The sequence below is a fragment of the Penicillium angulare genome (assembly GCF_028827245.1).
Source record: "Penicillium angulare strain IBT 27051 chromosome Unknown utg000004l_segment0_segment0, whole genome shotgun sequence".
In the NCBI taxonomy this organism is placed as follows: Eukaryota; Fungi; Ascomycota; class Eurotiomycetes; order Eurotiales; family Aspergillaceae; genus Penicillium; species Penicillium angulare.
Window position 1 is genome coordinate 1,576,764 of NW_026623163.1, and position 20,876 is coordinate 1,597,639.

The 20,876-nt window shown below is 47.6% G+C and overlaps 7 protein-coding genes across 7 annotated transcripts; 3 read left to right on the forward strand and 4 right to left on the reverse strand.

Annotated features, from left to right (window-relative positions):
• Positions 1 to 41: 41 nt before the first annotated feature.
• N7478_004524 (uncharacterized protein) lies at positions 42 to 1,214 on the reverse strand (the record flags this gene model as incomplete). Its single annotated transcript, XM_056920738.1, has 1 exon — positions 42 to 1,214. One exon carries the CDS (start codon positions 1,212 to 1,214, stop codon positions 42 to 44), a length of 1,173 nt encoding a protein of 390 aa, XP_056778775.1.
• Positions 1,215 to 3,682: 2,468 nt separating this feature from the next.
• Positions 3,683 to 4,552, reverse strand: N7478_004525 (putative mitotic spindle checkpoint protein (Mad2B); the record flags this gene model as incomplete). Its single annotated transcript, XM_056920739.1, has 1 exon — positions 3,683 to 4,552. The coding sequence occupies one exon, from the start codon at positions 4,550 to 4,552 to the stop codon at positions 3,683 to 3,685; it is 870 nt and encodes a 289-aa protein (XP_056778776.1).
• A 3,929-nt stretch (positions 4,553 to 8,481) lies between these two features.
• Positions 8,482 to 11,742, forward strand: N7478_004526 (uncharacterized protein; the record flags this gene model as incomplete). The annotated part of the gene is made up of 3 exons (XM_056920740.1): positions 8,482 to 9,300; positions 9,380 to 9,909; positions 9,975 to 11,742. The coding sequence occupies 3 exons, from the start codon at positions 8,482 to 8,484 to the stop codon at positions 11,740 to 11,742; spliced, it is 3,117 nt and encodes a 1,038-aa protein (XP_056778777.1).
• Positions 11,743 to 12,259: 517 nt separating this feature from the next.
• N7478_004527 (class I SAM-dependent methyltransferase) lies at positions 12,260 to 13,664 on the forward strand (the record flags this gene model as incomplete). Its single annotated transcript, XM_056920741.1, has 3 exons — positions 12,260 to 12,298; positions 12,523 to 13,296; positions 13,392 to 13,664. The coding sequence occupies 3 exons, from the start codon at positions 12,260 to 12,262 to the stop codon at positions 13,662 to 13,664; spliced, it is 1,086 nt and encodes a 361-aa protein (XP_056778778.1).
• A 295-nt stretch (positions 13,665 to 13,959) lies between these two features.
• On the reverse strand, positions 13,960 to 15,610 carry N7478_004528 (Zn(II)2Cys6 transcription factor domain-containing protein; the record flags this gene model as incomplete). The annotated part of the gene is made up of 3 exons (XM_056920742.1): positions 13,960 to 14,693; positions 14,743 to 15,307; positions 15,539 to 15,610. The coding sequence occupies 3 exons, from the start codon at positions 15,608 to 15,610 to the stop codon at positions 13,960 to 13,962; spliced, it is 1,371 nt and encodes a 456-aa protein (XP_056778779.1).
• A 902-nt stretch (positions 15,611 to 16,512) lies between these two features.
• Positions 16,513 to 18,144, forward strand: aglA (putative alpha-galactosidase; the record flags this gene model as incomplete). Its single annotated transcript, XM_056920743.1, has 1 exon — positions 16,513 to 18,144. One exon carries the CDS (start codon positions 16,513 to 16,515, stop codon positions 18,142 to 18,144), a length of 1,632 nt encoding a protein of 543 aa, XP_056778780.1.
• Positions 18,145 to 18,969: 825 nt separating this feature from the next.
• On the reverse strand, positions 18,970 to 19,902 carry N7478_004530 (phytanoyl-CoA dioxygenase family protein; the record flags this gene model as incomplete). Its single annotated transcript, XM_056920744.1, has 1 exon — positions 18,970 to 19,902. The coding sequence occupies one exon, from the start codon at positions 19,900 to 19,902 to the stop codon at positions 18,970 to 18,972; it is 933 nt and encodes a 310-aa protein (XP_056778781.1).
• Positions 19,903 to 20,876: the final 974 nt, after the last annotated feature.

The following is a 20,876-nucleotide window of genomic DNA, read 5'->3' on the forward strand; positions in this document are numbered from 1 at the left end:
AAACTGGTAAACGTTGAATGGTTCAAAAAAGATATTCCCGTTCAACACCAAGCATACTTCTCGTTCAGGAACCATTCCACATCATTACCAAGTCCCTTCTCCGCACCAGTCCAACGCAAACTAGCAATACTGCTCTTCTCACGATGCACAATCTGAGCGTCTGAGTCCAAAATCGAAACCGCCTTCTGCAGTAATGGTGTCGGATTCCAAAACTCGACCTTGCTCATATTCCACTCATGCGCCTCTTGCTGTGCCTGCCGCAAAATGGCAACCATGGCATCAACCAAAGTCTGTTCCTCTTCTTTCGAGGTAGGATCATCATAGACCCATCGCAGGATATACAAAACATTATCCTCGGGGGTTTCGCCGAAGTTCCTAGTCCAAGAACAATACACACGAGCCAAGTCATTTCCAGCACCCTTAATCACAGGCGAAGAGCGATTCGGCAAAAGCTTCTCTGCAAAAAACTCCTCCCGGGCCCAATGCCACACGAAATGATCGTAATCGGGCATAATCGCAATCATACTACCAGGTGTAGCCTGTGAAGCATCATGCAGCTGATCCCTCAACTTGTTTATAACGGTCTCATTGCAAATGTGTTTCTGCACATCTGCTGCACATAGAACCTTGGTTTCACTCTGTTTCACCGCTGCCCCATTAGACAGCTCTTGCTTCGGGAGTGGTGGCAGACTCATATGCGAAGATAAGAACGGCTTCCATCCAAACTGAGCATAGAAATTCTTCCCAATGTCAGAAAAAAGAACTGTAAATAGAGATCGACCCCTTTTCTCTTTCTCCATCTTCCATGTATCAACTTTCACGCTTAATTCTTGGAACATCCGTTTCGCATATCCTTTCCCCCGAAATTCGGGTCTGCAGTAAACGCTCCCGATGCCGTGTGTGGAGACATTTTCCACTTCGCCGTTATGTGCCAGTAGTGCTTTCTTCTGATATGTTTCGCAGGAGCTGAGGATTGTGCGCTCGCCCTCGGGTTCGGACTTGTCGACTAGTATCCAGCATGTCAGGCCGTCGCGGGTCAGTCGTTGGGCGAATAAATGGTCTTCACGCGCAATATAGGTTTCGATATTCAATGGTCCTTTCCAAGCAATGCTGTTGAGCTTGATAGAAGCGATGCGTTCCTCGGGGGTGGCAGGGACCAAAATCAAGTCGGGTGAATCTCCCGATGGAAGAGAAGTGACGTTTGCTGCAATCATTTTAAAATATTGGTTGAAGCTGGTAAATCGGTTGGCTCTTTGTCTTTCAAGCTTGGCGGATGCTTCGGCTCAATCAAGAGATAGATGATGGATGTAGCTAGAAAATCGAAGTGAAGGATGAACAAAGAACCAAAACCATTCACTGAAAGCCTTCAAAGTTCCCCGCAAAGAAAGCGAAGCTTATATAGAAGACCGAAAACCTTCAGGTTCAATTCTCACAAGACCAGTCCAGATTCGTCTCCGCCGGTCCCGTAAAAAGAGCTATACGTCATGCAAAGCAAAAAGAGCCCCGACCCAAAGAAAGAAAAGAGAAAATAACACAAGCGAAAAATTAAATTCCGTTCCTTATTCGAAGAAAAATCCGGGGTCAAATCGAACCAAGTGGATATGTAGGCCGCGACCTCCATTTAAACCCATCTTACTTAGCTTAGCTCCTCCGGCGGAGTTCCGTCCGCAACACTACATACAGTACACCCTACGAAGCAAAGAGGTGTAACACCATTCCCATTCTATCTCGTCACCCCCGCTTTCTTGTGCACTTGCACATCATGATTCGGTCCGGACTCTCCAGCTCTATACGGGGCCAAGCGGGTGTCTCTTTGTCAACCGGGCCGATGACAAGCGACGGCAAGCGGCTTGAGCGAGCTTTCCGTTGGACCTGCCGTTGACGTAAGGGCTTAGGGTATGGGTCATGTGCTGGTAGGGTATGATGGGGTCATGTGGTGGATTATGTAAGGGTGCATGAGACGTGGATCGGGGTTTGAATTTTGGGAGAGAAACCATGGAAATGAGGTGTTTATGAATGGCTTTGTTTAAAGCTTAGCGTTGTGGGGTTTTGGATGTTTCATGCGTGTTTTTTTTTGGGTTGTTTTTTTCGTGTTTTATGAGGTAGGTGGTGATGATGTGGGTACTTTTGATAGTGTATACCTCGGGTTTGCCTATAATGATGGAGGTATATGGAGGTTATTCCCTGCTATAATACTACATAAGTGGCGTGTCCATAACCTGTATTAAGCATCATACTTTTAGGCATCAGGAATCAAAAATCAAAAATTCCTAAATAGCATACTTTGTACTTTTGCTATATAGAAGAGAGACCTAGTGTATCCGACTTAGCTGTATTATGACGTTGATCTGCCTTCTTGGTCAATTTATGTTTTTTTATGTGTTTATTTGAGTCCTCCAAAGCATAGGAGTGGTTTAATGAAGGTCCAAGCATTTCAAATGAGGGGGAATAAGTGCCTATCATATCGATTTTGGCCATGCGAGAGCTCATATAAAGACTTGTAGACAACTACATGAGTCAAGTACAACTAGACACTGACTTGATGTACTAATATATGAGATCATCTCTCTCGAGCCCTGGAGCCGCATAAAGTCCCTAGCAATTTAATAATACATAGATCGCCGCCACGTTACTTATATTGACTCCGAGTCGGTGCTTAGACAAGTAGGCAGAAGTGTACAGGCAACAGGACCAAGTGAAATTACGTAGGTGGAAAATCGCATTCGCCTTTCACCAGGACTTTCAATTTTCGACAATCTCCATTACTTACGGTACTTCGACTATATCATAATTACAAAGTCGTCGTAGACAGCCTAATTTCCACAATATCCAGATCCGAGAGGTTCTAGTCGGAGGCAGAGAAAGAACAAAAATGACGAACATTGAAACACAGCAGAAGACATGCATAAAGAGACAAAACCATAATAAAATGCACGACATTACGGCATAGCCACCAGCACCTAGACCAGAAAGAAAAGCGGGTCAAAGGAAAGGAGGGGTTCATGGGGAAAGAGCAAAGAAAGGGTCATAACGGGTTAAACACAAATGCAAATAGAAGCAAGAACCGAGACGACATTGGGAACTAGTTGCTTAATAATTGGATTGGCTAGAGAAGAAAAAATGAAAGAGATTCATGTAGTTGAGAATTTCAACAAAAGAGAAAATGAAATACAAAAAATGAGATGGTATGAAATATAGGCCGGACCGCAGCAAAAACATTCAAAGGTAAAAAAGATCAGCGAGGAGAGTCAAACCTCGGGTTCAGCAACATAAAATGCAATAGATGAGAGAGTAGTTTTGGGGGACCAAAACCAGGAGATCAATGAGAATGAGGGTAAAAGAGGAGAAGGAGCGTCGTAGAAAGGTGTCAGGATAAAAAAAAGTAAACAAGAGGTGGGGAGATAAGGGATAAGAAAAAAAGTAGAAAGAAAAGAGAAAGAAAGATATGAACCTGATCTATGTAAGTAAATGCCATGCGAGTCCCAAAAATCGTCCGCTCCCCGTTTTATATATTTGCGCCACTTTCTTGCGGACGGCAATTCCTAAATATCCTCGTCCATCATGTATGTTCGATCATTGGTCACGCTAAATCAAGAATGAGACTGAGATGGATGTGGACAGATAACAAACGAACAATTCCCATAGGTTGACACAAATATTCCCCCTAATAGGAATAAAAAGTTCAGGGAGGCTGTTCTGACTCCACCGGTTCGTTAAACTTCTGCCGCGCTTCCTCTACCCACAACTCCAATCGAAGTTCCCCAGCCTCCACACGTCGCACCGGTACTGTTTTCGCGCGGCCATTTGAGACCCGAGGGGGTGGCTGTTGAGGCTCACCATTCCGTAATTTCGATACAGAGAAGGGGGCAGTGCAGGATCTCAGGTGCACCTTGCCTGGTTCGGCGACTATCCATGTTTGTTCTTCTTTAGTAGTGCCCGCGGGGGGTAGTGCGTCTTCGCTAACTTCGATACAGACGGTAAAGCTGAATTCGTCATCTCGCGGTAGAGGGGTAAGGCGTGCACAGGCAGACGCAAGACGCGCCAAACAAGCCCGAAATTGTGATTCGAGGTCGACCGAAGTTGGCGCCGGACCCCGATCCGAAACGGGGCCACCTGGCCTAGATGTATCTTCACTTCTGTCTTCAAATGTAGTGTTCACTTCTCCAGCAGGTGCCCGGGGGAAGCCTGATAGATCAAAGGCATATCGTTCGAGGGGCTGATTTGTGCGGAGAGATGAAATGATGATACTGACTGCGGTAATTGTGCCTTTCAAAATTTCCGTCCCGACTGCGATAGATGCATCATTGATATAGTCACACACCTTAGGGTGACGGGATTGTCGGACAGGGTAATTATATGCTCGCACGGGGAGGAAAGTCGCGCGCGGGTAAACGGTACGTAAGAAAAGTATTTGGTGGACGGACACGGTGAGGAAGTTGGTGAACGAGGCCGCCAGCGCCGATTGGTTGCTGGGCAGCGATCTGGTAGCAGGGATCGGGGCGGAGAAAGTGGTCATAGTGGTGGTACTACTGGTCTCACTGGCCATCGGCATTGCCGTTGAACGATCCGGTGTCGGTTCCACGGGAAGGGTGATCTTGACGAAGTCTCGAGGAATCTGAATGATGTTCCACCCTGAAGCTAATCATCGCTCTGCTTTTCTAAACACATCAGTCAACGCGAGGAACTATCGGCGGTATGCGGAGGTGATCAAAATCGGTGGTGGGCGGGGAGAATGGCAAGGCGATATCAATAGATTTTTTTCCCGTTGATGGATTGGCCAACGACAGATCGGATCGGGAAAATGTATAAACAGGTTGGTCTGGTCAAGAGTATAAAAAGCAGATTTGCGGAACCAAAGTCCTTGGGTGTATATCGGACAATGGTGGTTGGTAATGGTGCCGGGATAGTAGTGGGTTGAACTGGTGGGAGGGGAGGGGAGGGGTTTTGAAGGGAAAAACAAAAAAAGAACATACGCTTGGGTGGACAAGACAACAAGATGCAAACCCTCAAAGCATGAGGAAGAAAAATGATATGACCCTAGGCGCCGATCCCAAAAAGCAAAGAAAAGAGAGTCACTTTTTTTGGAGAAATGATGTTCCCGTTTTGAGGGAGGGCAAGGAGGGGTGGATTTTCAAGCGAAGGGAAGGAGGGGGCGAAGGCAAAGCCCTGGTGAGGGGATGGTATGTCGTAAAGTGGCCTTCAGACCTAGGCGTAGATGGCTTGTACTCGTCGAACCGGACGAAAGATGAAGGCGATGGCTGGTCACGATGGTTTCCCCAGTGGCTTCGCTCGAGGGGAAAAGCAGGAGTGGAAGTTCGACGGTCAGTGGAAGTCACGGTTCCCGTCACGTGGTTGCGTCATGGGTTGGCCCTGCAGAACCTCGTGTTTTTTGTTTAACTTGTACAACTCAAAGCATTTTGATATTGGGGTTTTTTGGAGCGTCGCTACAAAGTTAGATTCTTTCTATTTTATAAAACGATCAGAATAGGTTGTAGTGAGTTATTGCATCTCTTCAGGACTTCTTTTGATTGTTCAACTATAGGTCTTGTCATGATACAGTGATGGTAAGAATAAAAACCAACCATGGAAAACTCTGTTTACTTAATAACACGAGAAGTATAAGATTATGGTTAAGTTGAATAAGTTGAATAAGAGCCTTAGTTTCAAACAATGAAGAAATAGCGAAATAATTTTTTGTAGGCAATTATTGATATTGTTATTTATTTATCCATGAACCAGTATGCCTAGAAGGTCCACGTTTGTATAGTACTAGGTGTATCCAGGATACCATAATTTGCTATGGAGGGGGTTTTAACCGTCGTGCGCAGAGCGCACAGTTTTTGTTACTTTTTGCCTAATTGTTTCCTTACTGGGTTAGTGAGGTGGATAGAATAATGGGACTCTTTAGCGGCGAGGGGCGATCATCACAGCCAAGCGAAAAGAAACAAAAGAAAAAAAGTGTGACAAACATTGGTTGGGGTCTGTATAAGGGGAACGGAACTCAATGGGGTAAAGAACCATAAAACCGTCCAGGACTCAACCTTGGGAGCGAAAGATGAACCGACGGGGTATAGCCGAGCAGAAACATCACTATAGACCAAACGTTCCCCATTGTCAGGTGCACAGGTAGAATTGGATATTGATAGGTAGAAATGTACCGACCGAGAACAGAGAGTAGTAAGCTTAGTCTTGAATCGCAGTATTCTCGTAAGGAAAAGTGTTATTTTTGGTTAAAAGATAATATATTTTCTATTGTACTGTGTACTGTACAGCTAGCCAGGTACAGTATCTGCTGTACCTGGATTTAGAATACATCATCTTGCCTCAATAACCTCCTCCATCAAACAGCCCACAGTATCAGGGCCGTGGATCCGTCGGGGGTACTGTTGAGTTACACCGCGGACTCACTGGGGCATACTGGATTACCACCAATTGGATTGCTTGGATGATGTATCAGGGCGGTACCGGGTACACCCCTCTCGGACTAATGTGTACGAGGCCCTTTTACCGATGATCTTCCCATCTCTGACGGCAGTGGCGGCGACAGGACAAGGGTGCGATCCCCCGGGGAGCCTACTATCGAAGTTCCGACATGCGTCTGCGTTGGCAGCGTATGAGATGCCATGCTGCGATTATCAATCCTTTTCCATGCGTTTCGATTCTTCTTTACCCGTCACCGCCGCCACTAAGAGGAGTTGATCTTCGCCTTTTTCTCCGGCGATCGTGGAGAATTGAGTATTTTAATGAGGGGCACCCAACGACTCCCAGCTGGATCTCCCTACGCCATGACGAATCGGTAGATGTATATAGACTGCATATTGTATTCTATATCGACAGTGTCTCATACAGCCGATCGTTTAATGATATGATTCGGTTTCAAGCTTAAAAAACAAAACATTATCCAGAACTAATGTCGTTCTTACTACTAAAAATATGGCATCAGCTCGGTATATTCCAATGATACTCCGTTGAAACTAAGAGACCGAGTTACACCCATAAATACAGTCATACAATTCATTGATGCCTGCTTCAGGGCTAGCTCCTGTCTCATCGCACGCTGTCAAATTGGTGGGCCTTTTTCGATTGTTTCCGAAAGATCACGATCCACCCGATGAGCGGTGTCAGGCTCTGCAAATACGAAAAGTGCAGCTCACAAGGCCGCCATCTCCAATCTATCTTTAACGGCAAAGCGGCCTCGAGCTATATGATTAGACAATTTGACCATCCAACGGACCCGGCATTAAGGTACAGTCCGTACCTACATCTGTACCATGATGCAATGGATGTAAGAATATTACTAGGTAGGATTTTCAATTTGTCAATTGGAATGGTCCTTGCCTCCCAGAGGTGACGTGTTGATTTGACTAAGCTCCCGATAAAACATAACTTTGTAAGAGAGAATGTCGACATGAGGCTTCTCACAGTTAATGGCTATGGGGTGTGTGGCCCCATACAATTTGAAGCCTTTGTTTTAGTTACACCGCCAAAACGAACATGCAATGGCTTGTAAGCAGACTTATCTTCAACTGGACAAGCTCAGGGGAAATGAGTCTAAACAGACTCCTTCAGAACCGAGCTTCACCAATCCCTGTCGTGGGGAGAAGACTAAGCTAGGATTAGTGTAGAAATCCAACTTTTTGGGATTTTGCGCCCTGCCCCAATCCCCAAAAATGCGGACAATGGGGCTTCTGGATTTCCCAGGTGCTCACCGTCAAGTTCGTATTCGCGTGGTATTTCTAGGTCCAAAGGATTCTAGAAATAAACTAAAACTAAAATTAATGGGTGCTTTCATCGTATGACATCTTAAGATAAACATGTGGAAATGATAAAATATTACCCCAGGTATTTTTGGAATTTGCCTTGGATATCAGGCAAGAATAGTTTACTAACTAACTAACTAACTAAGTTAACTAGTTAACTAGTTACGAATCCCCTGCAGCTTGTCTTACTTTGTCTTCTTCTACCCCCTTGCTTTTGAAATATTCCATGTGGCCTGAAATTGGTGTATCAAGTCATATTTCACTCTTGCCAAGAAGTATGTATAAAGAAAAGCTGTTTGTGTGCAGCAACGCTTAGGGCTGGTCACCACAGCCATATACATCGAAGATGGTGGGGTAAAAATTACTCATCCCCACTGGCGAATGGGGTACAGAGTCCAATCTATTTATTTTAGTTTGTTTGCGTAAATATAGGCCAATCTGTTTATTATGCTATTGTAATGTTGAATCAACCCATTATATTGCCTGTAGAAGCAATTATTAGATAGATTTTAGCAAAATCGAACAATTTGAAAACCCTGGAGATGCTAATAATAAAGAGAGCAAACAGTCCCTCACTTAGCGTTAACCCGTTGACCGCCTCTGCCCCTCGTGCCTCCTTATCGCGCCGCAAACTTACCCTTCCCTAGCGCGACGAAGTGGCCGCGAGCCAAATATCTACAACAATCTTTGTGTGGTGATCCAAATTGATCACTCATTGACCATGGAGCAAGAACTCCTATCACACCTGGCCGGCACTCAGTCGCCTAGGTCTGATATCAGAAAAGCCGCAGAGCTTCAGCTGCAGAACCTGTACTCCAATGAATCCTTCCCAATCTCCCTCACAGCCATTGCCTCTCACGCGTCTGTCCCCGTGAACCTCCGCCAATCCTCGCTTTCTATACTGCGTACCTTCATCGCGGCCTCGTGGTCCCCGAATCTCGACGAATTCCAAGGCCAGATCCGCGTGAACGATGCAAACAAGGCTCAGATTCGACAGGCATTGCTCGAGCTTGCTACGACCATCGAGACCCCCGAGCGCAAGGTCAAGGCATCTGCAAGCTACGCAGTCAGTAAAATTGCCAGTGCCGATTTCCCCGATGACTGGCCGGAATTGCTGCCTTCCCTATTGCACATTATCAACGACCCCGCTACCAGCGATGGCGCATTGCATGGATCGTTGAAGGTTCTGTTGGATTTGGTTGATACTGGATTCGGGGAGGAACAGTTCTTTAGTGTTGCTCGTGACCTGGTTTCTTCTCTCTTTTCTGTCGCTACATCGGTGTCACGCCGGCCGATGCTGCGTGCTCTCTCAGTCGCAGTATTCCGTTCGTGCTTTGATACGCTAGAAATGGTTTTGGAGCAGCACAAAGTTGCCATAAAGGAATTTGTAGATGAGGTTCTCACTGCATGGTCGCCATTCTTCGTTGAGAGTCTGAAGAGCCCTCTTCCTCAACCCCCAGGTGAGGAGGAGGCCAATAAGGAGGGTGAAATTGCTTCACAATGGCGTGGGGCCGTTGGCCTGAAGCTGCAAATCGTCAAGGTATGGAGATATCATTCTGTTCTGCTTTTCATCCCGACTAGGCCTCTTTGATTTAATTAACAATTTGTTTTTCAAATAGACTATTATGAAGATCCGCATGGTGTTCCCAGGTCTTTTAACACCCCAAAGTCCGAACTATTTCTCAACTGTTTGGGCTGAGCTTACCAACGCTTTATCCACCTACCAAGATTTCTACATTGAGAATGAACGCCAAGGTCGTCTGGAAGATGTCGATGGGCTTCCCTTCTCACTCGATTTCCTTGTTCTGGAAGAGCTGGACCTGATCCAAACACTTCTTAAGGCGCCTCCAGTCAAGGCTGAGCTACAAAAACAACTTCAAAATTCTGGTGAAGGAGCCAGTTCCTCTACCTGGCTGCCTGAGATTATGAAACTCGCTAGCTCATATGCTCAAATTACCAGTGAAGAAGAGGGCCTATGGGAGATTGATGTCAACCTCTTTTTGTCCGAGGAAACCTCCGTTACGGCTAACTACACTCCTCGCACATGCAGTGGCGATCTGGTTATTAAAATTGGAGAATGGCTGCACGCCACAACGGCAGAGGGCCTTCTGAGCCATCTGAATGAAGTGTTTGCCAATTCTTCTGCTTCGTAAGTTTTACATTACATTGACAATATTCACAAAAAATATACCGACTAACTTGGATCGTCTACAGGTGGAAAGCGCGCGAGTCGTCTCTTTATGTGCTCAATGTCTTGTTGCGTGACTTCCATGAGGCAAACGAACAAATTTCCCCAGAACTAGCCACTCATTTCAACCAGTTCGTCCACTATGCCATCCAGCAAGAGCAAGAGCTTTTGCGCGCACGGGGCTACCTTGTGGCTGGTGCTCTCTCCAGGGTTGCAGGCGATACATTCCATATGACTACCTCTTACTTGGAGGCTACATTGAAAGCTATTGCGGAGGATCCCGCCGAGGTTGTCAAGGTCGCTTGTATTCGAGTCTTGCAAGATCTCATGCCAACTCTGCCTACCTCTGTGGCCCGCAACTTCCAGACTACTGTCATCTCAGCCATCTCAGAATTTGTTTCAGCACATGATCTACGCGAAGAAGGAGAGAGTGACGACCTCAAGATCACCCTAGCGGAGACTCTCCGGGATACCATCATGGCGGATTCGACTGTGGTTTTGTCATCCATCGCCATCGATGTCCTCTTCAACATCGCCAGCAGTGGGGCCGAGAACTTCCAATTGACTATGACTATTACCGAGGCGTTCGAGGATATTGTAGACCAGATCGCCGAACATGGCCCCGAAGCATACATGCGACTTTGCGAAAAGGTCCTCCCCTCTCTAATGGGTGCCATTGATGTTGGTAACCTCACCGATGAAAACGCCTTGACCACCTTCGCGGCAGATCTGCTTCGTGCTCTCACCGAGCGAGCCCTGGACCCTATGCCAGCTGGGTTTGTGGAAACCATCATGCCAAAACTGAACCGCCTTCTTTTAGACTCCGATGAGGCTGAGCTCATCCGACCCGCGACAGAGGCTGTCCGTCACATGCTTGCGCACGACTTCACGCAATTTATTGCTTGGCGTGACCCGCAGTCTGGCAAGGAGGCTATTGAGGTTGTGCTGATAATCATCGACCGTCTCCTAGGACCTGCCGTGGACGACAATGCTGCCACAGAGGTCGGTCAGCTTGCGGCCGAGCTGGTGGAACGGGCCGGTTCAGAGCGACTGGGTCCTTACTTGCCCCAGCTTCTACAGGCAGTGGCCCAACGATTAGCGACCGCCAAGCAGGCTCAATTTATCCAAAGTCTGATCCTGGTTTTCGCCCGATTGACTCTCATCAGCGCCCGAGAGGTGGTAGACTTCCTTGCGCAGATCGACCTGGGTGGTTCCAGTGGCCTTGTGGTTGTTTTGAGCAAATGGCTGGAGAACTCAGTCAACTTTGCAGGCTACGATGAGATCAAACAGAACATCTTCGCGCTGGCGCATCTGTATGAGCTCTCCGATCCCAGACTGTCCGAGGTTCCCGTAAAGGGTGACCTGATCATTCAAAACACTGGCCGCATTAAGACTCGTTCACAGGCTCGTACTGACCCCGATCGATACACAACGGTGGCAGCACCCTTGAAGATTGTTAAGGTGCTCATTGAGGAGCTGGGAGCTGCTTCTGGCAACAGTCAAATTGATGCTGCGGCCCGTGAACTTGACGATGCCGATAGCGATGATGGTGACGACGACTGGGAAGATGTGCCTGGCCAGACCCTGGATCTTGGTCTGGGAGTCACCAAACAAGAGTTGATGGGCTGGGGAGAGGGCGGTTCTGAGAGTGTCTTTGGGGTGCGTCAGCGTGACGATCAGACGCAGGGTTTCCTTGAGAACTTCTTCCGTCAAGTCTCTACACAACCCGGATTCCAGGAACTATATGGAGCTCTGACTCCGGATGAGCAGAGCAAGCTCCAGAGCTTAGCTTAGAAAAGTGGGGCCCAATGGGCCTGAATCACACATACTAGTAGCAATATCATTATCGCGCCTGGGCACGAGTCACGCACCACCCAGTCCTAAGGTACTTTTGTTCATTTCAAACTCTTCTCTCCGTTTCCTTTGTGTACTACACCCACTGTAAAGATCCTCCTCTCCCATTCGACCATCTACTTTTCCCCCCTAAATCATGGTGGATCCCAGATTGTGATCTGTCTCCTCCGTCCGGGTCGAGGATCAATCTGCAGCTAAAACTGCGGGGTCTTTGCCGTGATGGATCATGGACCAAATCCCGCGGTTCTGGGTTCCCGGTATCCTGTATCTCGGTATTCTACGCTCTGACCTTGTTCGCCTTTTTTTGGAATTTCAACTTGCCAACTTTCTCTTTACTCAATCTCGCTTGCCTTGAATAGCTTCATTCCTTCCCCTCCTTTGGGGCGTGTTGTCCTTTAACCCTTCCCACCTCTTCTTCCTCCTTTCTCCCCCCTTTTTCTCTTCTCTTCCCCTCACCATGTCTCAACCAAACCCCCACGAACGGATCCAGGTTGATGTAAGTTGAACTTCTCGTCTGATCAATTTGTACTTTTGTACTTTCAGCTTTTGCCTTTCGTGTTACCCTTTGTAGAAATTTTCCCCTCTGATCGAATCTAAACCTGCATTATCCCTTGTTCGATCCAATATCAACAATCAACCCTCCCCATCTACCCCCCAACCCGTCCACTACTAGCCTCAAGAGGAAACCACCCTGTCTCACCTTATAAATCAATCCACCAGACAAGCGACGATGATTCGCTCTTCGATACCAGATCCCTCGTGGGGTCCAACCTCTCCTTCGCCTCCTCCGTTCGCGACTACTGCTACGAGAACGGCCGTCGTTACCACGCCTACCGCCATGGCCAATACCCATTTCCGAACGACGAAGAAGAACAAGATCGCCTCGCTCTAGTCCACCACCTCTTCAAATTAATATGCGGCGGCGACTTGTACCGAGCCCCGATCCGTCCCCGCGACCAACAGCATCTGCAACCCCTGCCCCACGCACAAGATAACCATATCCCCGGGCCCGTCCCGCCCCGCCGAATCTTAGACATCGGCACCGGAACAGCAGAATGGGCCCTAGAAATCGGAGAAGAATTCCCATCAGCCGAGATTATTGGCACAGACCTAAGTCCTATCCAACCAAGCTGGGTTCCGCCAAATTGCCGATTTTACATCGACGACGCGGAAAGTGATTGGACCTTTACGCCGGGCGAGGCATTCGATTACATCCATGCGCGAACCTTGGGAGGCGGGATCGGAGACTGGCAGAAGCTTACTCGGCAGGCGTTACAGCATCTTCGACCGGGCGGATGGTTTGAGGTGCAGGAATTTGAGTCGGTTGTATGGTCTGATGATGACACGCATAAACAGGCACATATTGTAATGGATTGGTTGGAGAAGTTGAATGCGGCGAGTAAGCAGTTTGGAAAACCCATGAATGTTGGGGGGCAGGTTCAGAGCTGGATGGAAGAGAGAGGGTTTGTGAATGTTTCGGATGATATTTATAAGGTTTGTTCCTCTGGTTATTGTTTGGATTCTGCCGTGCTATATGATGCGTAGCAGAGGTATGGTGGGTATATTGCTGACTAGGTACTTGATTATAGTGTCCTATTGGAGGGTGGGCGAAAGATCGTCAACTCAAGGATATTGGTCGCCTTGGAAAAGTTACTGTCTTGGAGGTTGTGGAGCCGTATACCTTGGCTCTGTTCACAAGGGTGCTTGGGTTTACCTTTCAGGAGGCACAGGAATATATGGAAAAGGTGCGAGCAGAGTTGATGAGCACAAAGTTTCATCTCTATGTTCTTTTCCACTTTGTTTATGGCCAACGACCAGTAGAGGAGATAAACGGTCATTCTCGTGAGGAACCCGTATCCTGAATCACGCAAAAACAAGGAGAAGCATTCGGCTTTTTCTATACTCTACGACTTACGACTCCACGGCTTTCTTTGAATATCTCGTGCATAGGAAACATCTTTACACCATGGCGTTATGCATTAGACTTTTCATGTCCTCGAGGATACGGGGATGATGTTGGGGAGATAAAGCGTGATATTTGACATGAACGAGATTCGACATTGGAACCAAGGTCTGCTTCCAGAGCATGGCTTAGCCCCAACGGATACATGACATCCCGTCTATTTCTCCCAATGATTGAGACCCGACCAGCGGCTCTTATCTGGCAACTGCACTGATACCAAGTACTTGGCATATGCCCGAGACAGCCTCCTCGGGCGTCGCACTAGCCCTTACGACCTGCACGACCTGCGCCACACGCACCTCTTCGCAGCTACCAATCGTCTCAAGCAGGGTTTCCAGAAGCTCCTGCTTCCCGTCTACCTTCCACGAGCTTGGAATGGGTTCCCCAGATAGTGGATGGTTTTCATGAAGGGGGAAATGTGTTGATGAGCTTTGGATATGCAGTGCCTGCTGCGAGTGGTGAATGTTCGAGTTCGGATTTGGATCCTGAGCCATAGTTGTATGAACAGCTGCATTATTAGACGATGGGGATGAATAGTATGCCGATTCTGCATATGGTTGTACTGGGGCAAAATTATGCGCCTGCTCCCATTGTGAATAATGTGGATGTTGCTCTTGACCTTGATGATATGTTTGCGCTTGCTTGTAGTCGCTAACTGTAGCCATGTTTGAGTTCAGAGGATCTAGGTTCCCTTGTAAATAATCGGGACTGTGATCGGGATGTGCGTATTGTGTAGTGATCTGGTCTTCCATCGTATAGTTGTGTGGTGTTTCATGTTGGTAAACTTGCGCGACAGGCATACTCGATAGATCCGCCGAAGATTGTGCGTGGATGTTCTGCATAAGAATGGAAGCGGGGATATCGCCATGTGCGAAAGCTGGAATTCCTCCAGCTTGAGAATTTGATAAGCACGAACTGTCCATAAGACCTGTCACAATTAGCTCCATCTAAAAGTAGTAATAGCAACAATCACTCACTGGCGCCAACAAAAACTGTCCCCGTCCCTGTCCCTGTCGAGATAGCATCCCCCGCGCCAATCTGCGTTCCAAACGGCGCTGTCGTCGCAGAAAATCCAGCATGCGATTCACTCGGTCCACTTCCCATGCTATCCGGACTATTAACAGTCATCGCAGAATACGTCCTCGTCCCAGTTGACGAAGACGACGACCCCGACCAACTCGCATCACCAAAGTCTGTGCCTGCGCCGATCCCCGCACCAGCACCAACACCAGAGCCAGCAGCCCCAATCATGCCCGCGACTTCTTCACCACCTCTCAAAACATTGTCAGACTCTTGTAAGCTTCCATGCTTGACATAGCCCGTCGGGCGCGAATACGGCGCGCGATTGCGATCGGAAAGCGGTTTTGATTTCGGTTTCGGACCCTGCGTCAACTGTGTGCGTAGTTGCGCGACTTCGCGACGAAGACGATCAATTATTTCCGCTTGGCCTATATGTTCGCGATCCTCCGGGGTGGTTAGGTATGTGCATTCTGCTTCAATGCCCCGAATTATACAGGCGTGACATGGGATAGAGCGGTCGCACTATGTCGATCGGGGGTATTAGCGCAAGCGCATGGTAAGAACAATAGCAAAGAACGAGAACAATGAACAAGCAAGGATAAATTGCAGTAGCAGAACAAGGATGGTCATTGCGTCGTGTATGGTAGATCGGGGTTCCGGCCGGAGAAGCTCGGTTTGATCTGATCTGGGACCTCTTCAGGGTCTCATGGGTCTTAAGGGGCGCGAATTTCGATGGAATGAATTAGAACATACCTTTACTTTGCGCTCGCGACATTTGAAACAGGATTGTTGCGGTCGGATCTTAGTCTTAGGGTCGGAGGGCATATCTGAATGGGATAAAAAATAAGAATAAGTGAGATTTCAAGACTCGGGGACTTTTTTTGGATTCTATCCCCCCGCTTCAGCCGTTAGACCTAAACCGAGGATCATGGTGGAGCTGAAACCAGAAAAAGAGCTGAAACTTCATCACATCACTAGGTACTAGGTATACAAAAAGTACTTTTTGGTTTCAGCCACGCCCCAATTCTACCTTGCATGAAGAATCCTAGAAATGCACCTGAATTTGCTTTTTTCCTCGTTCCCACCAGAATGCATTCGCCTATCGCATCTTCACATTCAAGATGTGATGCATCTCATAAGCAACCGGGTCCATCGCAGCATGTTTACTGGTAGGAATCCTCGAAAACGCCACTCATGGATCAATTTTGGACATCACTCTGCATGACCCAGGGGAATTTCGGGATCCGACACCTGAACACCTGACACTCAGACTTGTTGAGCTAAAGTGTTGGATTAGGTTAGGTTGAGTTCGCCAAAAGTGCAGAGTGCAGAGTGCAGATCGGAAGATAGGAAGAAAGGAAGAAGAAGCGTGGATCTCGCCCCCCTCTCATTAACTTACTTCGGACCTGATCGGCAAAGCCACTTCCTGACATGAGCTTTGGTGTTGATTAACGTCGTTATCGACGATGACACCGTCACAATCTTCCGTACGACTTCCCCCACTGTTTGTAGGCGAGGTTGTTTGCCGATCTGCAGCGGAGCTCCGGTGCGGGGAACTCGTGGAGCTTGTATGTGGAATGTTGGTGCTTAAAATGGCTGGGGAAGACCCTGGAGAATAGCGGTCTTGTACAGCAGCTCAAGGAGTAAGAAATATCATTGGTGTCTTTGTGAAGTTGCAAGCTTCTTCTTCTTCCTTCTCCTTTTCTTTGTGTCAGGTTCTGGAGACTATGACTCGCTCATCAGCCAATTGGGTTACGCCTGCCAGGATGGCGAGTCTCTTGATGATTCCCTTTCTACCAGCTCAGGCATCAGTGGGGGACCCCGGTCTTCTTCCTTCGCCTCCAATGGGCTTCAACAACTGGGCACGATTCGAATGTGATCTCAACGAGACTCTATTTACCGAAACGGCCCAGTCAATGGTTAGCCGTGGTCTACTCGATGCAGGATACAATCGTCTCGATCTCGATGACTGCTGGATGCAAACTGAGCGTTCATCCAATGGCTCATTGCAATGGAATACCACTCTATTTCCTCATGGTATTCCCTGGCTAGCAAACTATGCCCGCGAACATGGATTTCACCTTGGAATCTATGAAGATGCGGGAAACGCAACTTGTGGTGGATATCCTGGCTCGCTGAATCATGAACAGCAAGATGCCGACACATTTGCTAGTTGGGGAATTGACTATCTCAAGCTTGATGGATGTAACATCTATGCTGAGAATGGTCAGCCTCTACGGGATGAGTATAAAGATTTGTACACTCAGTGGCATAAGGTTTTAAGTGGGATGTCACAGCCACTTATTTTCTCTGAGTCTGCACCAGCATACTTTTGTACTAATGAGACAGACTGGATGCGAGTTATGGATTGGGTCCCGGAGAATGGGGAGCTAGCACGCCACTCGGATGATGTCCTTGTTTATAGCGGCGAGGGTAGTGCTTGGGAGAGCATTATGACAAATTACAATTACCAGGTTCAGGTTGCGCGATACCAGCAACCGGGATACTATAATGATCCTGACTTTCTGATTCCCGACCACCCAGGCCTGACGGATGATGAGAAGAAATCCCATTTCGCGCTGTGGGCATCATTCGGTGCACCACTGATTATCAGTGCATATATCCCCGATCTACCGGAAGAAGTTATTACCTTCCTCAAAAACAAGGATTTTATCGATGTCGACCAAGATCCACTAGCTCAGCAAGCTGCCCTCGTTACCCGGGATGCTGATTTTGATGTCCTGACTCGTTCCCTCGCAAATGGAGATCGACTCCTAACCGTGCTAAACCGTGGAAACAACACCTCTAAAACAACAATCCCAATTTCCCAACTTGGTCTTGATTCAACCTGCAAGTACCGCGCCCACAACTTGTGGACAGGTGCCGTGGAAACCATCAAAGAATCTGTAGAGATTACCCTCAACACCCACGCTACTAGCGTCTACCGAATTACACCCCCACGTGGATGTACAAAGACCACATCAACCGGTATGATCTTCAACACGGCTTCGAGTCGCTGCTTAACCGCTTCATCGGACAAGGTCACCTTCAGCACTTGTGATGCAAAGAACTCTCAAGTCTGGTCTGTCTCTGGATCAGGCAGCAAATTTACCTTGAGCCCGCTGTCGGATTCTTCGAAGTGTCTTGCTGCTTCTAAGGATGGATCTGCGTCGCTTGTTGCTTGTAAGGGTGGTTCTGGGACTAGCTGGTCTCATTTTATGACGGGTCATCTGAAGAGTGGCAATGGTGATTGCTTGGCTGATTCTAATGGGGTAAGCCTTGAGAGTTGTGATCAGAGTGTTGGTGGGCAGATTATGGGATTGCCTAGTGGTGTTAAGTTGGCTTCTGGACTTTTCTAGTGGATGTTGAGGATAGATTAAAACTTGGATATGCCAGCTAGAGTAGATGTTCTTGATGCATCATGATGACTATACTGCATACAAAGATAGTTGATCAAATATCATCCTTACTTCATAAAAACTGCTTTTTGAATTATCAGTAGAATGCTTCAATGTTGTTATTGTCCCACGTGCAGTATTGAGCACTTGAACGATTGAACTCAAACTATAAATCCGGGCGTTGTGATTGGCTGATTATCCACTGTAGAGTCCCACTTCTACATAACAGGCACCTCTGAAATGCCATTGACCATGACAACGGCAAGACGGCGCTGATGTGGGCAGGAGATGCAGGAGTGAATGCTGTTGAATATAATAACGATATGACAGCGTTGATATGGGCAGTTTCCAAAGGGAATACAGCATTGGTGGAACAGTTACTGAACGTCAATGATATCGATTTGTCTATCGAGAACATGCACGGTGTATCGGCGTTGGCAATTGCCCTTACCAGGGAGGATAAAGTGATGGCTAACATACTTCGGCGGGAGGCCCGGTGGCGCCGAAGAGCCCAGTGAAAAAGCAGGATGTATCTATGAATTTGGATCAGTACCTCTACAATTCCATACTCCTCTCGGTGGCCATTTTACCGAGATTGCTCCTTATTAAACAGCAGTTTGGTCCGAGTCGCCGCATCAGTATGGTTAAGAAGATATCTTTATGGTTTCGAGTTTACAAGAAGAGAAACTCAGATATACCCATGTACAGTGGAAACTTGCCTCCTTGATTGATATAATTCATCGAAAAATATACAGAGAAAGAAGAAACAAAGGGATAATGAGTCATCTACCCCTGCAAAGAATACCCAATGCCCTCTCCAGACCCCATAGCCACCAAGTTCGCACGCATCTTCTCAGGCCTCTCTCCAATCCCGAAAGAAGCATCATCACGATGCACCCAAGCACCAACACCATGCTGCAGCACAGCTGTAGCACGAACCTTCTTCTTCTCATCATCTCCCTCCCCAGCAGCCTTCAAGCCGAAACTTCCATGAAGAGTCAATCTCGTCTCCTCACCACCCTCCTCCTTACCCTTATAAACTCCCCGATGCAAAATATTACTATCATAAAAGACAGCATCACCAGGCTGAAGCTTCACAATCAACTGATCCGGCAAAGATGCCGCATACGGCTCCGCATTACGCTCTGTATCTGTGCGCGCACGACGATGAGATCCCGGTACAACAATAAGCGATGCATCAGGACATAAAGCAAGATTGTATTGCGCATGCGACTGCTTCCCGCCAGGCGACTTGGCAGCTAATTGGGCTACCTCTTCCTCGGCCGTAGCTGTCTCGGGGATATCATCACGATGCCAGCGGAGCTCGAAGTCCTTTGTTTCAGGCGCGACGAGAAGATTGAATAGTTCCATGACAAGAGGCTCGTCGGGACCAGCTTCTTTAACGCCCAAAAGCTCCTGGACGACCTTAAGAATGGAATCGGAGAAATAGCACTTTGCGAAAGACTGTCGGTCCTCCATATCAGGGTGCATCAGGTGTTGAACACCCCAGATTCCGCCCTCGGAAGCTGGCGGAGGTGTTGTAGGCCATGGTGGGAATTGTTTAGGGACGGTACGGAAGTGTGGCCAGCCGCCGGTGCGGGTTTTGGTGGTTGCTTTTGTGGCGATGGAGCGGTAGTGGGAGATTTCGGAGGGGCTGAGGAGGTTGGGGACAACGACGAAGCCGTCGCGTTGGAGAGCGTCGAGATGAGGTGTGGACATTTTGGATAGATAGAGCAGTCTGAGCAGAGCAGAGCAAGATTGTAGATTGTGGAGGGTTTCGTTTATACTTTTATATGGAAGAATTTAATCTGGAGAAGCGGGTGTTTATCATTATCGCTGCGGGGTTCCTGATGCTACCTGCTACAGTGCCATTTTTGGTTCTTTTTTATCCGCGATGTTACTGTGGATCCACAATGTGACTCTCTGCCATGTGTCCCAGGTGGTTCTTGATTGATTACATCTCTGTTCATTCGGTCGGAACATACTAATCTTCCGTTTCATCCCCAGATCTCCATGTTTCCGATGTAGCATGTTGCACTCCCATCATATAGATCTGGGGTCGCAGTTCTCCTGCAGGCTTGATTGCTTTAGTGCATATTAAGCTGCTTGTCGGTCTTGATCTGTGTTGATTAGCCTCTTTTCAGCCTCATGAATATAGTTAACCTTGTCAAAGAGAACTATCGCGCTAATTATCTAGGTATTTTTTCGATTATTCTACAACTCTTGTAATTATTCCTATATGGTATGTCCACTATAGCAGTTTAAAAATGTGGTTTGGCTCGAGAGAGATCTATACCTAATTCTAACATACTGTTGTGATCAATATCTCGCTGATGCTCAGCTTACCGTGCTCAGGAATTCTCGAAACTTCGTCCTTGTTCGCTTATCTTTCCCGTATAGAACCTCCATTTAGTCTTACTCGGGTCGCTTATACCTCGCATTCCAAATGTTACAACATTTGAAGGGGGGCGGAAAACTTCCAACCCAATCAGACCACCGTAATACTCATGGTTACTCAAGCATGTAAATCCTGTAGATCTGCTTAAAATCCTTTGCACCAATATCGCGTATCACAGCAATCGGAGCATTACCCCTCAATGCGATAGCAAAAGTGGGTGGGTCTCGAGTCCCTGAGCCCCGCGGTACAAATCAACATGACCGTGGATCTATACGAACGCCAACTGGTGCATTCC